This window comes from Pygocentrus nattereri, chromosome 3, assembly GCF_015220715.1.
Source record: "Pygocentrus nattereri isolate fPygNat1 chromosome 3, fPygNat1.pri, whole genome shotgun sequence".
NCBI lineage: Eukaryota > Metazoa > Chordata > Actinopteri > Characiformes > Serrasalmidae > Pygocentrus > Pygocentrus nattereri.
In genome coordinates, this window is record NC_051213.1 from 48,904,798 (window position 1) to 48,921,946 (window position 17,149).

Consider the following 17,149-nt stretch of genomic DNA (forward strand, 5'->3'; position numbering starts at 1 on the left):
AAGATGTACACAGAGTTGTTCAGAGCGGTTTGGTGTGAAACGCTCTGTGCTAGAGAAACTTACCAAGTCAGAGCTGTTCACAGTGGTGGTGATAGGAACCAGACATCCCCCACTAAAAGCTCCCTCATAGAAAGTTCCTACATGAGATGGTTATGAATTCACTGCCTGATGACTGAGACGCTGTTTTGCAATAAAAGTGCCACCACTGGACTCTAGAGCAATGGAGACGTGTTCTCTCTAATGGACGAGTCTGGGTTTGGCGGTTGCCAGGAGACGGTACTTGTCTGACTGCATTGTGCCGAGTGTAAAGTTTGGTGGAGGGGGGATCATGGTGTGGGGTTGTATTTCAGGAGTTGGGCTCGGCCCCTTAGTTCCAGTGAAAGGAACTCTTAAAGCTTCAGCACCAAGAGATTCTGGACAATTTCATGCTCCCAACTTTGTGGGAGCAGTTTGGGGACGACCCCTTCCTGTTCCAACATGACTGAGCACCAGTGCACAAAGCAGGTCCATAAAGACGTGGATGAGCCAGTTTGGTGTGGAAGAACTTGACTGGCCTGCACAGAGTCCTGACCTCAACCCCATAGAACACCTTTGGGATGAATTAGAGCGGAGACTGTGAGCCAGACCTTCTCGTCCAACATCAGTGTCTGACCTCACAAATGTGCTCCTGGAAGAACGGTCAGAAATTCCCATAAACACACTCCTAACCCCTGTGGAAAGCCTTCCCAGAAGAGCTGAAGCTGTTATAGCTGCAAAGGGTGGGCCGACATCATATTAAACCCTATGGATTAAGAATGGGGTGTCACTCAAGTTCATATGCGTGTGAAGCAGATGAGCGAATACTTTTGGCAATATAGAGTGTATATAAATATATATATTAGAAGGTTTTGTTTAAGGAGGTTATTTACACACAACATGTAAACAAAAAATCTCTACCGCAGTTTGGACTGTGACAGGCAGACCTGGTTTCTGATTATTAAGCTTTTAGAAAGATCAGATTTACTCTGAAGAATATGCAATCAGATTTAGTCTGCGCTCTCCGATGAGACGGTGCGGCTTTCTTTGTTGGCTGAACTGGTTTAGTGCCTCATTAATCTGCACTTTGTTTGATGGTGTTAAAACGTGGCAAGTAATTGGGGGATCCTTAAGCCCCACCATCTGTCTCGCTGCTATTTCCTGGAAGTATTTTTCTTTTCTCGCCCCACCCTTCTTGCTTTTCTCCACTCCAGTCCCTCTTCCTTCAGCTCTGCCTTTCACCGCTCTTAAACAAACCACACTAAACAGTGGAACTACAGCAAGTTGACTGACATCGCTGAATGTTTTACTATCCCAGGCGTTAACGAACTGTAATTAGCAGCAATATTATGCCTTTCAGGTGAATTTCTCCAACATGTCTGCATAATTAAGATGTAAACAGATTCATTCAGAGAGGTTTGGTATGAAATTCTCTGTTCTCTAGAAACTCACCTAGTCAGAATTGTTCACAGTGGTGGTGATAGGAACCAGACGTCCCCCTCTAAAAGCTCCCTCACAGAAAGTTCCTACATGAAATGGTTGTGAAGTCACTGCCTGATGACTGAGACAATAGTTTCGAGAAGATTTTGGACTTTAAAATCTATTCATGGTGGAGGGATACATAATCTGCAGGGTGCTGTGAGGCAAAATAGTCCCCAAAGAAAGCTTATTATTTCAGATTTTCCACCAACATTCCATAAAAAGCCCAGAAGACATGTGTAGGTTCACTGGTGGTTCTGGATGGTAAATAAAAGGCCTATATTGGTGTTGTAGTCATGGCAACCCCTGGTTCCTATCACCACGACTGTAGAGAAACATCACTTATTACCCTTTGCTTGCTCACCCTGAACTTTACACTTTTCAGTTCTAAAAGAGCCCTGGGTATCTTTGACACCACGCCCTACGTTTGGGGTCCCCTGTTTACTCTCAGTGGAGAGTAAACAGGGTCATCCATGTTGTTTGGATGAGCTTTCAATTACGCTTCACTCTGCCTCAGTTTAATCTGATCTGAATGCGCTAAATGGAGAACAGCAGCTCTTGTGGAGTGACAGCCCACGCTTTCTCGCCGGGTTTTCTTCTCTGCCATGTGGTACAGGAAACCCTCATATGGTCATATACAGCAGGTCCAGCCCTTCTAATGAGTGAATTCAGCTACTCTGAGGTCCTTTAAGGCCTTTCCAGAGCATCCCATTCTACTGGCCAGAGCTTTTCTGTAATCTCTATAGTAGAAAAGCACTGGCTAATAGAATGGGATGCTGTGGAGAAGCCGTGCATGAGCATATGGTCACCATGTCCAATGCCAAGCGCGAGCTAGAGGGGTATAAAACCCCCCAGCATTGGGCTGTGGAGCAGTGGAACTCCGTTCTCTGGAGGGATGGAGCTCCATTCAATACCTTTGGGATGAGTTGGAGTCATCCAGAACTGACCATCCAACACCAGTACCTGACGTCACTAATGTGCAATCAAATCCTCACAGCAATGTTCCAACATCCAGTGTAAGGCCTTCCCAGAAGAGCAGAGGCTGTTGCTGCTTTTCAACTTTACTTTTCAAAAGTTCAGCCTTTTATTGGATGTTTAATTTAGACAAAATGGGAAGATTTGGAACTAGTAACTTATGCAGCGAGTGCACTTAACAAAGCTACAGAAAAAGATGTAGCCAGCTATTACAGACGTAGAAATAGCCATAGCCAGCTATTACAGACGTAGAAATAGCCATAGCCAGCTATTACAGACGTAGAAATAGACATAGCCAGCTATAACAGACGTAGAAATAGCCATAGCCAGCTATAACAGACATAGAAATAGACATAGCCAGCTATAACAGATGTAGAAATAGCCATAGCCAGCTATTACAGACGTAGAAATAGACATTGCCAGCTATAACAGACGTAGAAATAGCCATAGCCAGCTATAACAGACATAGAAATAGACATAGCCAGCTATAACAGACGTAGAAATAGCCATAGCCAGCTATTACAGACGTAGAAATAGCCATAGCCAGCTATTACAGACGTAGAAATAGCCATAGCCAGCTATTACAGACTTGGAAATAGCCATAGCCAGCTATTACAGACTTGGAAATAGCCATAGCCAGCTATTACAGACGTAGAAATAGCCATAGCCAGCTATTACAGACTTGGAAATAGCCATAGCCAGCTATTACAGACGTAGAAATAGACATAGCCAGCTATTACAGACGTAGAAAGAGACATAGCCAGCTATTACAGACGTAGAAATAGACATAGCCAGCTATAACAGACATAGAAACAGACGTAGCCAGCTATTACAGACGTAGCCAGCTATTACAGACGTAGAAACAGACGTAGCCAGCTATTACAGACGTAGAAAGAGACGTAGCCAGCTATTACAGACGTAGAAATAGACATAGCCAGCTATAACAGACATAGAAACAGACGTAGCCAGCTATTACAGACGTAGCCAGCTATAACAGACGTAGAAACAGACGTAGCCAGCTATAACAGACGTAGAAACAGACGTAGCCAGCTATTACAGATGTAGAAACAGACGTAGCCAGCTATTACAGACGTAGAAACAGACGTAGCCAGCTATAACAGATGTAGAAACAGACGTAGCCAGCTATTACAGACGTAGAAACAGACGTAGCCAGCTATTACAGATGTAGAAACAGACGTAGCCAGCTATTACAGACGTAGAAACAGACGTAGCCAGCTATAACAGATGTAGAAACAGATGTAGCCAGCTATTACAGATGTAGAAATAGACATAGCCAGCTATAACAGACATAGAAACAGACGTAGCCAGCTATTACAGACGTAGCCAGCTATAACAGATGTAGAAACAGACGTACCCAGCTATAACAGACGTAGAAACAGACGTAGCCAGCTATTACAGATGTAGAAACAGACGTAGCCAGCTATTACAGACGTAGAAACAGACGTAGCCAGCTATTACAGACATAGAAACAGACGTAGCCAGCTATTACAGACGTAGCCAGCTATTACAGACGTAGAAACAGACGTAGCCAGCTATTACAGACGTAGAAATAGACATAGCCAGCTATAACAGACATAGAAACAGACGTAGCCAGCTATTACAGACGTAGCCAGCTATTACAGACGTAGAAACAGACGTAGCCAGCTATTACAGACGTAGAAAGAGACGTAGCCAGCTATTACAGACGTAGAAATAGGCATAGCCAGCTATAACAGACATAGAAACAGACGTAGCCAGCTATTACAGACGTAGCCAGCTATAACAAACGTAGAAACAGATGTAGCCAGCTATTACAGATGTAGAAATAGACATAGCCAGCTATAACAGACATAGAAACAGACGTAGCCAGCTATTACAGACGTAGCCAGCTATAACAGACGTAGAAACAGACGTAGCCAGCTATAACAGACGTAGAAACAGACGTAGCCAGCTATTACAGACGTAGAAACAGACGTAGCCAGCTATTACAGACGTAGAAACAGACGTAGCCAGCTATTACAGACGTAGAAATAGACATAGCCAGCTATAACAGACATAGAAACAGACGTAGCCAGCTATTACAGACGTAGCCAGCTATTACAGACGTAGAAACAGACGTAGCCAGCTATTACAGACGTAGAAACAGACGTAGCCAGCTATTACAGACGTAGAAACAGACGTAGCCAGTTATAACAGACGTAGAAACAGACGTAGCCAGCTATTACAGACGTAGAAACAGACGTAGCCAGCTATTACAGACGTAGCCAGCTACAACAGACGTAGAAACAGACGTAGCCAGCTATAACAGATGTAGAAACAGACGTAGCCAGCTATTACAGACGTAGAAACAGACGTAGCCAGCTATAACAGATGTAGAAACAGACGTAGCCAGCTATTACAGACGTAGAAACAGACGTAGCCAGCTATAACAGATGTAGAAACAGACGTAGCCAGCTATTACAGACGTAGAAACAGACGTAGCCAGCTATAACAGATGTAGAAACAGACGTAGCCAGCTATTACAGACGTAGAAACAGACGTAGCCAGCTATTACAGATGTAGAAACAGACGTAGCCAGCTATTACAGACGTAGAAACAGACGTAGCCAGCTATAACAGATGTAGAAACAGATGTAGCCAGCTATTACAGATGTAGAAATAGACATAGCCAGCTATAACAGACATAGAAACAGACGTAGCCAGCTATTACAGACGTAGCCAGCTATAACAGATGTAGAAACAGACGTACCCAGCTATAACAGACGTAGAAACAGACGTAGCCAGCTATTACAGACGTAGAAACAGACGTAGCCAGCTATTACAGACGTAGAAACAGACGTAGCCAGCTATTACAGACATAGAAACAGACGTAGCCAGCTATTACAGACGTAGCCAGCTATTACAGACGTAGAAACAGACGTAGCCAGCTATTACAGACGTAGAAATAGACATAGCCAGCTATAACAGACATAGAAACAGACGTAGCCAGCTATTACAGACGTAGCCAGCTATTACAGACGTAGAAACAGACGTAGCCAGCTATTACAGACGTAGAAAGAGACGTAGCCAGCTATTACAGACGTAGAAATAGGCATAGCCAGCTATAACAGACATAGAAACAGACGTAGCCAGCTATTACAGACGTAGCCAGCTATAACAAACGTAGAAACAGATGTAGCCAGCTATTACAGATGTAGAAATAGACATAGCCAGCTATAACAGACATAGAAACAGACGTAGCCAGCTATTACAGACGTAGCCAGCTATAACAGACGTAGAAACAGACGTAGCCAGCTATAACAGACGTAGAAACAGACGTAGCCAGCTATTACAGACGTAGAAACAGACGTAGCCAGCTATTACAGACGTAGAAACAGACGTAGCCAGCTATTACAGACGTAGAAATAGACATAGCCAGCTATAACAGACATAGAAACAGACGTAGCCAGCTATTACAGACGTAGCCAGCTATTACAGACGTAGAAACAGACGTAGCCAGCTATTACAGACGTAGAAACAGACGTAGCCAGCTATTACAGACGTAGAAACAGACGTAGCCAGTTATAACAGACGTAGAAACAGACGTAGCCAGCTATTACAGACGTAGAAACAGACGTAGCCAGCTATTACAGACGTAGCCAGCTACAACAGACGTAGAAACAGACGTAGCCAGCTATAACAGATGTAGAAACAGACGTAGCCAGCTATTACAGACGTAGAAACAGACGTAGCCAGCTATAACAGATGTAGAAACAGACGTAGCCAGCTATTACAGACGTAGAAACAGACGTAGCCAGCTATAACAGATGTAGAAACAGACGTAGCCAGCTATTACAGACGTAGAAACAGACGTAGCCAGCTATTACAGACGTAGAAACAGACGTAGCCAGCTATTACAGACATAGAAACAGACATAGCCAGCTATAACAGATGTAGAAACAGACGTAGCCAGCTATAACAGACGTAGAAACAGACGTAGCCAGCTATTACAGACGTAGAAATAGATGGAGCTAGCCACAACACTACAAGTTAGCCTACACCTGAGCTAAGCTAACTAGCTCGCTATTTGTACACTTCTTGTTTCACAAGTTCCTGTGAACTTTTCAACCCTGTGATCAGTGAATGGCCTCTGTCCAGTGGAACACCGTGACCATTAGAACCTATGATGCTAATTTTTGCCAGCATGCCTTGGGGACTAATGGTTGTGCTGGCCATTCTAGATTAAATGCAGACATTAGAAGATGTTTTATCCAGATTCTGTAACAGATATTAACATATATTTAAGTTTGTATTTATCAGTTGTACTGCCACTCTTTCAGTAAAGAGCTCTGCTGCCACTGTTTCCCATTCCTAACAACTAACTGAAACCTGATTAGACTACAGCTCATCTTCACAGTCAGTGATGCATCCAGAACTTCCTAGAAGGACTGGAGAGATGTTTTTCTCATCTCAATTGGAAATCAAAGCGTGATTGGTTGATTCCTCTTTGGTAGCTAATCTAGCGTGGGAGGCCTTCAGTCCAGCCCCTGAAGTCCTGACCAATGGGAGAGCAGCTTGGCTATATTTACCTTGACAGTTTTCAACAGACTTAAAAGTAAAATAAGAGTGCTTTGGTCCTTCTTAAACTTTGTAGTGCCCAGACAATGCAGTCTCCACCTGTTTCGGTGGTCCATGACCTGCTGGTGGTCCACCAGCAGAGCGGCCACTAGGGGGCCTATAGATCGAGACTACATGCAACAATTGTGCCGATTTTTATGGAAAAATACAAACCTGTATTTTTATCTCCTAGAAATCATTATGCCTGACGGTCTAGAAGACCCTGAGGGTTCTCATCTGTCTGGCTCTTAATTAAACCTTCATGTTTTTTCTGGAAATCAATACCTGTTCCATATGATCTGGGATGGCAGGGAACGTAGTCGACAGTTCAGTGGATACTTCTGCTTTCGTTACAACAGGTCTTGGACTACGTGCTGTGTGATTTCATGCTCGTTCGTAATCTTCTAATGGGTTTCATTAGCAACATTTAAATTTGCTGTCCTTTCAAAGTATTTTTAAACTTGATCTCCTGTATTATATAAGAACAACCAGGTTTCAGCAGCCAATCATGAAGCACAATATATGTAATCACCTGACTCCAGACGTCCTTTGAAAGCAACACATTTATTTATGTTTATTATTTCTGTCTGGGTTTGCCTCCTTGAGCGCTCCTGTATATACCCCACTGCCCTTTTGGTTATGCAGGGATTTTCTCTGGGCTATTCGTGGCCTTTGGAAGCCCCGTTATATTGGATTACCCTTCTAGAGCCTATTATGATGCCCTCAGCACAACAATAACGTCTATCTAGCTGCTCGATGTGTGGTCTGGAACCTGCCCGATGCTTCTCCATCAACAAAGGATTGGGATCCCGAAAACAGAGGCTTGTGTAACGTCCTTACGCTCAGTTGATCGCATTTGATTCACTTGCTAAATACATTTTGAATTCACCGTGACTGAGGCCTTCATACACCGATCAGGCAGAACATTCTGACAACCTCCCTGTTTCTACCCTCATTGTCCACTGTATCAGCTCCACTGACCGTATAGTTCCCCTCTGTAGTTCTACAGTTACAGACTGTAGTCCATCTGTTTCTCTGATACTCTCTTACCCTGTTCTTCAGTGGTCAGGACCCCCATGGACCCTCACAGAGCAGGTACTGTTTGGGTGGTGGGTCATTCTCAGCACTGCAGTCACACTGACGTGGTGGTGTGTTAGTGTGTGGTGTGCTGGTACAAGTGGATCAGACACAGCAGTGCTGCTGGAGTTTAAACACCTCAGTGTCGCTGCTGGACTACATTGTTGCTCTAGTTTAAACTCTGACATTTGAAGCCTGTAATGAGCTTTATTGTGTTTTAGTGTTTCAGTAAATCCTTCAGTAAATTCTTGAACTTGAAGCCTCAGTCTAAACCCTGGAGGAGGCTTTAGTCCAGCATGCTTCACTTTACTCAGAGTGGACTAATACAGCTTATGAGCTCTTATAATGTGTCATGAACAGTGCTTATAATGCATTATATTAACAGTTCATAATGCATAATAAGCATGGCTTTAACGTGTAATGCATTTTTAAAATTAATATTCATAGCCATGTTTAGGATGCCTTAGGAATGCATTATAACATGTTCTGTGTGTTTATAGATGCTTACAAACGTGACATGCATAGAAAGTGTTACCAAGAATGCTCTGGTGCTATATAGTCCGGCATAGCACCACATGCACTCTCCATCTAGCTGAAGAAGCAGTTCAGCATACAAAGAACTATTTAAGCACATGGTTTTATATAGAACTCATGGTTCTAAATAGGTCCATTCCCTTCACTAAAAAACCCGTGAAGATCTTTTTTAGGAGCGAAGGCCCAGTTTTGCCTCTGGTTGATGCTCTTATCTAAAAGCCACAGGAGTACAGGCAGAGGAACACCAGCGGCTTCATCACATTTGATTGCAAATCAGTGCATTAAAGGGATCGTGGAAGGAAACCCTCTTGTGCAACGTCGTACGTCAGTCTGGCGTGTTATTGGCAGGAGACCGTTCAGGAGTGTGCTCCTCCTACTCACCGCTCATTGTGCCAGGGATCGACTTTGGCTTTGTTTAGCTCACCTGAAGGGATGTGTATATTTAGAGCACACACTTTTAAACAGTGAGTGTCCTTAAGGTGAGCATTCTGACTACCTCCTCGTTTCTACGCTCACTGTCCACTCTATCAGCTCCACTGACCGTATAGTTCTCCTCTGTAGTTCTACAGTTACAGACTGTAGTCCATCTGTTTCTCTGATACTCTGTTACCCTGTTCTTCAGTGGTCAGGACCCCCATGGACCCTCACAGAGCAGGTACTGTTTGGGTGGTGGATCATTCTCAGCACTGCCGTAACACTGACATGGTGTTGTTGTGTTAGTGTGTGTGTTGTGCTGGTGTGAGTGGATCAGAATAGAGAATAGTCCACCAACCAAAAGTGTCCTGTGGGCAGCGTCCTGTGACCACTGATGAAGGACTAGAGGATGACCAACAAACTGTGCAGCAGCAGATGAGCTGTCGTCTCTGACTTTACATCTACAAGGTGGACCGACAAGGTAGGAGTGTCTAATAGAGTGGACAGTGCGTGGACAGCACTGCTGTGTCTGATCCACTCGCACCAGCGCAACATACACTAACACACCACCACGCCAGCATTAGTGCAGTTGCACTATTTGATGGTGCAGTCTTTTACTTCTGAAAGTCTACGCCCCTCTGAGATGCTCTTTCATATTACTCTCCCGTTGTCAATCAACTACTGGGAGTTTTGTAAGCATTACGCAATTTTACCAGCCTTTTGTCCCCCCGTCCCAACTTTTTTGGAACATGTTGTTGGCATCAAATTCAAAATGGGCAAATATTTTTCAAACAAACAATAAAATGGATCGGTTTTAACATTTTCTATGTTGTTTTTTGTAGTGTTTTCAAATAAATATGGGGTTTAAACGATTTGCACATCATCACATTTCATTTTCATTTACATTTTGCACAGCGTCCCGCCGTTTATGGAAGTGGGCTTGTGCTTGTGCTACATTTCTGTGTCAAGCGCTTCTGTCCTCACAAGGCAGTGGCACAGCGACGATGCATGAGAAGGCAAGGGAAAGACTAACAGAGCTGACTAAAGAGGGAAATTTCTTCTGAAGGAGAAAAAAAAAAAAACAAGAAAACAATGCATCCACTCAAAGCCCACCCAAGTCCGGAGTGTGAGAGAGGGGGATAGAGGGAGCAGAGGAAGGGAGTGGGCCTTAGATAAATAGGAGGTAATGGGTCATAATGATGCTTAATGACAGACATGGCTTTCCTTCAGGACACAAAGAGCGGTGGGAACAAACAAATGATAACGAAAATAAAAACAACGGGCCGGCCTGCGCTGACACAAACACATCTGCAGGTGGGGACGCGCAGAATAAAAGACGGGCCTCCTGCCTCGTCCTCATGTTCTGCGCTTCGAGAGCCGAGGATTGGCACACAGTTCGGTCTGGATTGTTTATGATAAATGAAAGTATTGCTTAGTAATATGAAACGTTGGCGTCATTTATGGCATAATTCTTGACTGTGAAGGAGCAAAACTCTTCAGTTCGCACTCCAGAACGGTGGCGATTGGGCTGAAAGGTGAGTGGAGCTTGAGTATTTACTCCATTACTAATGTTGATCTCTGAGATGAAGTATTATTAATAATAATGCACAATATTAACTGAGCTTAGTGTCTAACTGTTATTTGAACTGTTTCTCACTGTTTTTCAAAGGTTATTATTCCAGAATCGTTCACCCTCTACTGCTACTAAATCTGAAAAGAAGAAAAGCACCATAAAGTTTCGTTTTTCTCTAAAAACATCCTTTTATCCTTTTACTGACAAGAACAAACCAGTCCAACTTGTACTCAGGGAAATGTACGAGCCAATATCTACAAATAGTGGAAATTTGTACAATTTACAAAGTTGGTATTTGGAATGTACAGTAATAACAACATGATAATAAAAACTCCTGGTCATGTGATGCCATGAAGTATTTTGTCCTTTCAAAGTAAAAGACCACAATTTCCACAATTAAATAAGAAAATGCAGATGTTACATCACTGCTTTTTAGTAAAATTAAGATAAAGAAATTGTTGCCATGTGGCAACACTGTGCAGTAGAGGGTTAATATATATCTAGTAAAGATAATATACACTGTGCCATATATCACACTGTGCCATATATAACAGTGTGCCATATATAACAGTGTGCCATATATAACAGTGTGCCATATATTACAGTGTGCCATATATAACAGTGTGCCATATATCACAGTGTGCCATATATAACAGTGTGCCATATATAACAGTGTGCCATATATCACAGTGTGCCATATATAACAGTGTGCCATATATAACAGTGTGCCATATATCACAGTGTGCCATATATAACAGTGTGCCATATATCACACTGTGCCATATATTACAGTGTGCCATATATAACAGTGTGCCATATATAACAGTGTGCCATATATTACAGTGTGCCATATATAACAGTGTGCCATATATAACAGTGTGCCATATATTACAGTGTGCCATATATAACAGTGTGCCATATATAACAGTGTGCCATATATCACAGTGTGCCATATATCACACTGTGCCATATATAACAGTGTGCCATATGTCACACTGTGCCATATATAACAGTGTGCCATATATAACAGTGTGCCATATATAACAGTGTGCCATATATCACACTGTGCCATATATAACAGTGTGCCATATATAACAGTGTGCCATATATCACACTGTGCCATATATAACAGTGTGCCATATATCACACTGTGCCATATATAACAGTGTGCCATATATAACAGTGTGCCATATATCACACTGTGCCATATATAACAGTGTGCCATATATCACACTGTGCCATATATAACAGTGTGCCATATATAACAGTGTGCCATATATCACAGTGTGCCATATATAACAGTGTGCCATATATTACAGTGTGCCATATATCACACTGTGCCATATATAACAGTGTGCCATATATCACAGTGTGCCATATATAACAGTGTGCCATATATCACACTGTGCCATATATAACAGTGTGCCATATATCACACTGTGCCATATATAACAGTGTGCCATATATAACAGTGTGCCATATATAACAGTGTGCCATATATCACACTGTGCCATATATAACAGTGTGCCATATATAACAGTGTGCCATATATCACACTGTGCCATATATAACAGTGTGCCATATATCACAGTGTGCCATATATAACAGTGTGCCATATATCACAGTGTGCCATATATCACAGTGTGCCATATATAACAGTGTGCCATATATCACAGTGTGCCATATATAACAGTGTGCCATATATAACAGTGTGCCATATATCACAGTGTGCCATATATAACAGTGTGCCATATATTACAGTGTGCCATATATCACACTGTGCCATATATAACAGTGTGCCATATATCACAGTGTGCCATATATCACACTGTGCCATATATAACAGTGTGCCATATATCACAGTGTGCCATATATAACAGTGTGCCATATATTACAGTGTGCCATATATCACACTGTGCCATATATCACAGTGTGCCATATATAACAGTGTGCCATATATAACAGTGTGCCATATATCACAGTGTGCCATATATCACAATGTGCCATATATAACAGTGTGCCATATATAACAGTGTGCCATATATCACGCTGTGCCATATATCACACTGTGCCATATATAACAGTGTGCCATATATCACACTGTGCCATATATCACAGTGTGCCATATATAACAGTGTGCCATATATCACACTGTGCCATATATAACAGTGTGCCATATATAACAGTGTGCCATATATAACAGTGTGCCATATGTCACACTGTGCCATATATAACAGTGTGCCATATATAACAGTGTGCCATATATAACAGTGTGCCATATATCACACTGTGCCATATATAACAGTGTGCCATATATCACACTGTGCCATATATAACAGTGTGCCATATATAACAGTGTGCCATATATCACACTGTGCCATATATAACAGTGTGCCATATATAACAGTGTGCCATATATAACAGTGTGCCATATATCACAACAATTACTGTAATGACATTTTCACTATGCACTTTACATTACACTGTAATATTGACACAACTCAGAGTTAGTCATGTCTATAATCTGTGCTTTTAGTTTACCTCATGCCAGTCCGTGCCTGCTCTCATGTAAATATGCAAATAGATACACTTTTATTTTATTCCTCTTGTACTTTAACTTCTGTCTATATTTATTCTATTTTCCATTTTTCTGCATATGTATTTCTGTATATGTAAATTTATGTGCAATTCCATGTCTTACTACTGAAACACTGCAATCAATAAAGTTCTATCTATCTATCTATCTATCTATCTATCTATCTATCTATCTATCTATCTATCTATCTATCTATCTAATTGTAAAATAGTAAAACAATTTCTTTATTTGTTTTTCATCTTTAATCAAAACTGATTGAGATTTAACCAACATGATTGCACTGCAAGTTCTTCAAGCTCTGTAAAGGTGTAAAACAAGCACTTATTGATCTGTGTTACTCCCACTAACGTTTCCCTTGCACAACTTTCCAGCCTTGTCTATTTGACCTAAAGCAGCAGGGAGAAGCGAAGCACATGTCCCAGGGAAAACAGGGCAGGCAAACCAAAACAGAGAGAAAGTTCGAGGTGGAGCTGAGAGAAGACAGCCGACAGATTTCAGCACAGCCCTGGTCCTCACAGGCTGCGCCAAGATCCATCGGAGTCAGCTTGGACTGGGAGGACGCTGACACCATCGCAGGCAAACATACAGCAAACACCCTGATGAAGATGAACATGACTATACGTTAATATCAAATGGTACTGCTCACTGTCCCGACTGCCTGAAATACTAATACCAGTCGTGATCTTAAGGGACGTTTCGAACTTTTAAAACTAGTCATCTAGGATACATTTTTTAATTAGTTAATTAGTTTTGTCATTTAACAGATGTTTTTGAGTACTAAAACTAGTCATAATCTAAGAGACATCTGGGACTACTAAACAAATCATCTAAAGAGACGTTTGGGACTAATAAATTTGGAAAGACATTTAAGAGACGTTTGGGACTACCGAAACTTGTCAAGTCATCTAAGAGACATTTGGGACAAATACACTTGTCAAGACATCTAAGAGACATTTGGGATTACCAAAACTAATCAAGTCATCTAAGAGACGTTTGGCTCTACTGAAACTAGTCAAGTCATCTAAGAGACGTTTGGCTCTACTGAAACTAGTCAAGTAATCTAAGAGACGTTTGGGACTACTGAAACTAGTCAAGACATCTAAGAGACGTTTAGGACTACCGAAACTAGTCAAGTCATCTAAGAGACGTTTGGGACTACCGAAACTAGTCAAGTCATCTAAGAGACGTTTGGGACTACTGAAACTAGTCAAGTCATCTAAGAGACTTTTGGGACTACTGAAACTAGTCAAGACATCTAAGAGACGTTTAGGACTACCGAAACTAGTCAAGTCATCTAAGAGACGTTTGGGACTACTGAAACTAGTCAAGACATCTAAGAGACGTTTAGGACTACCGAAACTAGTCAAGACATCTAAAAGACATTTGGGACTACTGAAACTAGTCAAGACATCTAAGAGACGTTTGGGACTTCTGAAACTAGTCAAGTCATCTAAGAGACATTTAGGACTACTGAAACTAGTCAAGACATCTAAGAGACATTTAGGACTACCCAAACTAGTCAAGTCATCTAAGAGACATTTAGGACTACCGAAACTAGTCAAGACATCTAAGAGACGTTTAGGACTACCGAAACTAGTCAAGTCATCTAAGAGACGTTTGGAACTTCTGAAACTAGTCAAGTCATCTAAGAGACGTTTGGAACTTCTGAAACTAGTCAAGTCATCTAAGAGACGTTTGGGACTAATAAATTTGTCAAGTCATCTAAGAGACGTTTGAGGTACTACAGGTGCAACTATCTGTCATTATGGAATCAATCCTGGATCCCTCTGCCCTGCCTGACCCCACCCCAACAGTGACCTATGACCCTAAGTCTGAAACAGTCACCCTTCCCACCAGGGTGGTCTCTGTGGCAGGTGTCACCGTGGTAACTGGGGGCACAGAGATGACCTGGGGCTCCTGCCTGTTGGCCTTTGGGTTTTGGGGCACTCTGGTTGGCCTGAGTTCGGTTTCCGTGGGACTGTGGGACTCAGCGCACACCAGTGAAAACACCTCCATCCTACTGGTTTTGGGCTTGGTGATTCTGGCTATCAGCTCGGGTGTCGTGCTCGGGGTTGTAGGGTTCCGTTCCATAATGAAGAAGAGAGGACTGACGAGAAGAGAGAGGGAAGAAGGGAGAGTTGTGCTGGTTGCTGAAGATGGAATGAATGTTATTAAAACTGTGACTGTGTGAAAACGGAAAGAGGCAAATACTGATTGCGCTTCGTTGAAGTTACACTACAGTTCAAAGGTTGGAGTTACGCTTTTCAATAATATAAATCAGTTTAACCAGTTTAACTGATAGATGTGTAAGATAAAAGTTTGTCTCCACAGCTTTATAATTTCTAATTAGTAAGGCGACAAAAATGAAGGCATGTCAAATGTGATGAACAGAGCTGTGGAATATTGAATATCAGTAGAATATCAGAATCACTTAAATGATCTAAATTTGATTTTTTTTTACGTCTGTTGATTCGGGGCTGAAAGTTTTTTTGTAAAATGAACTAAATTTGAATTTTTATGAAAATTTTGTAAAATACACCAAATTTGAATATTTTCAGTTGATTCCGTGCTAAGATTTGTATTAAATTAACTAAAATTGGTTTTCCGTGTCAGTTAATTTAGTGCTGAAAGTTTTGTAATATTAGCTGAATTAATTTTTTATATCAGTTGATTTGGTGCTAAAATGTTTGTAAAATGGGCTACATTTGATTTTTTATGTCAGTTGATTTAGTGTTGAAAGTTTTGTAAAATATAATAAATTTGAATTTTTATGTCAGTTGATTTAGTGTTGAAAGTTTCGTAAAATTAGCTAAATAATTTATTCATTTTTTTGGGCAATTGATTAAATGTTTGTAAAACAGGCTAATGTTTTTATTTTTATGTCAGTTGATTCAGTGCTGAGATGTTGTTCAGTGCAGGGAATCACAGGCTGGTTTAACTGAGCAGACCTACAGGAAATATTTCCTGAGTTTCCTGTAAGCAGAAGGAAGAAAATTTGGCATTTCCTTTGTAAAAGTAAACATGCTTGATATCATGAGCTCAAGGGTTTAATCTTGATTTCAACCTTATTCAGCCTGAAAACTGTACAACTTCCAAAGGAAGCCTTGGTAAAATGGAACTCTGGCTAGGAAAGCAAAGAAAGTCAGATTTTTTAAATGAAGTTTTCCGTCACAAACTTGGAGAAAAGGTCTGATTAACATTAGCACTGTTACTGTGAACTCTAAGACATTAACACAGTGCCTTATGCATGAATTACACTCTGTTTAAAACCAGTAATTACATAATACACATTAAAACAATCACATCAAACTGGGGACCTTCCAGGCCAAAGTGCTGCAGATATTAACATTTACCCTCATCTAATGCCCTGAATTCAGTTCATGAAGGTCTTGCTAATTAGCTGATGAGCTGAATCTGGTGTGTTTTCTGAGACAGCAAGCTGAAGTCTGCTGTATTGTGGCCTGCAAGGACTGGATTCTGACACAGGTGGATTAAAATGTAGTGATGGACGAAGTAAACAAACCATGTACTCGAGTTAAAGTCGAGACCCCCAAGGTAAAATATTCCTCCAGTAAAAGTAGAAGTTCCTCCCTTTAGACCTCCACTTGAGTAAAAGTACTAAAGTATTTCCCTTCAAATGTACTTAAGTATAAAGTAAAAGTACTAAAAGAGGAATTCTGGCTCTGATGTCCTGTTATCATTTTTATAACCTGACTGGCTTCATGAACTCATTTCAGGTGAAAGTCCTCCAGCGTCTCTCTTGGTAAACCAGTCTTTTAATAGAAGGTCATTAATTAGTGACGCTGACGTCTATTAAAATGATCAGAAGCACAAAACACTGAAGGTAAACAGTTTCCATCAGGGAGAACCGAGTGGCTCTGAAATCACTTT

The 17,149-nt window shown here is 41.4% G+C and overlaps 1 protein-coding gene across 1 annotated transcript; it reads left to right on the forward strand.

Annotated features, from left to right (window-relative positions):
- The first annotated feature begins 10,388 nt into the window (after positions 1-10,388).
- LOC108437470 (transmembrane protein 100-like) lies at positions 10,389-15,857 on the forward strand. The gene is made up of 2 exons (XM_037536833.1): positions 10,389-10,624; positions 13,630-15,857. Exon 2 carries the CDS (start codon positions 15,024-15,026, stop codon positions 15,447-15,449), a length of 426 nt encoding a protein of 141 aa, XP_037392730.1. The 5' UTR covers positions 10,389-10,624; positions 13,630-15,023; the 3' UTR covers positions 15,450-15,857.
- Positions 15,858-17,149: the final 1,292 nt, after the last annotated feature.

Coding starts and splice junctions, on each gene's coding strand:
- LOC108437470 (XM_037536833.1), top strand. CDS start 15,024: ATGGAATCAATCCTGGATCCCTCTGCCCTGCCTGACCCCACCCCAACA.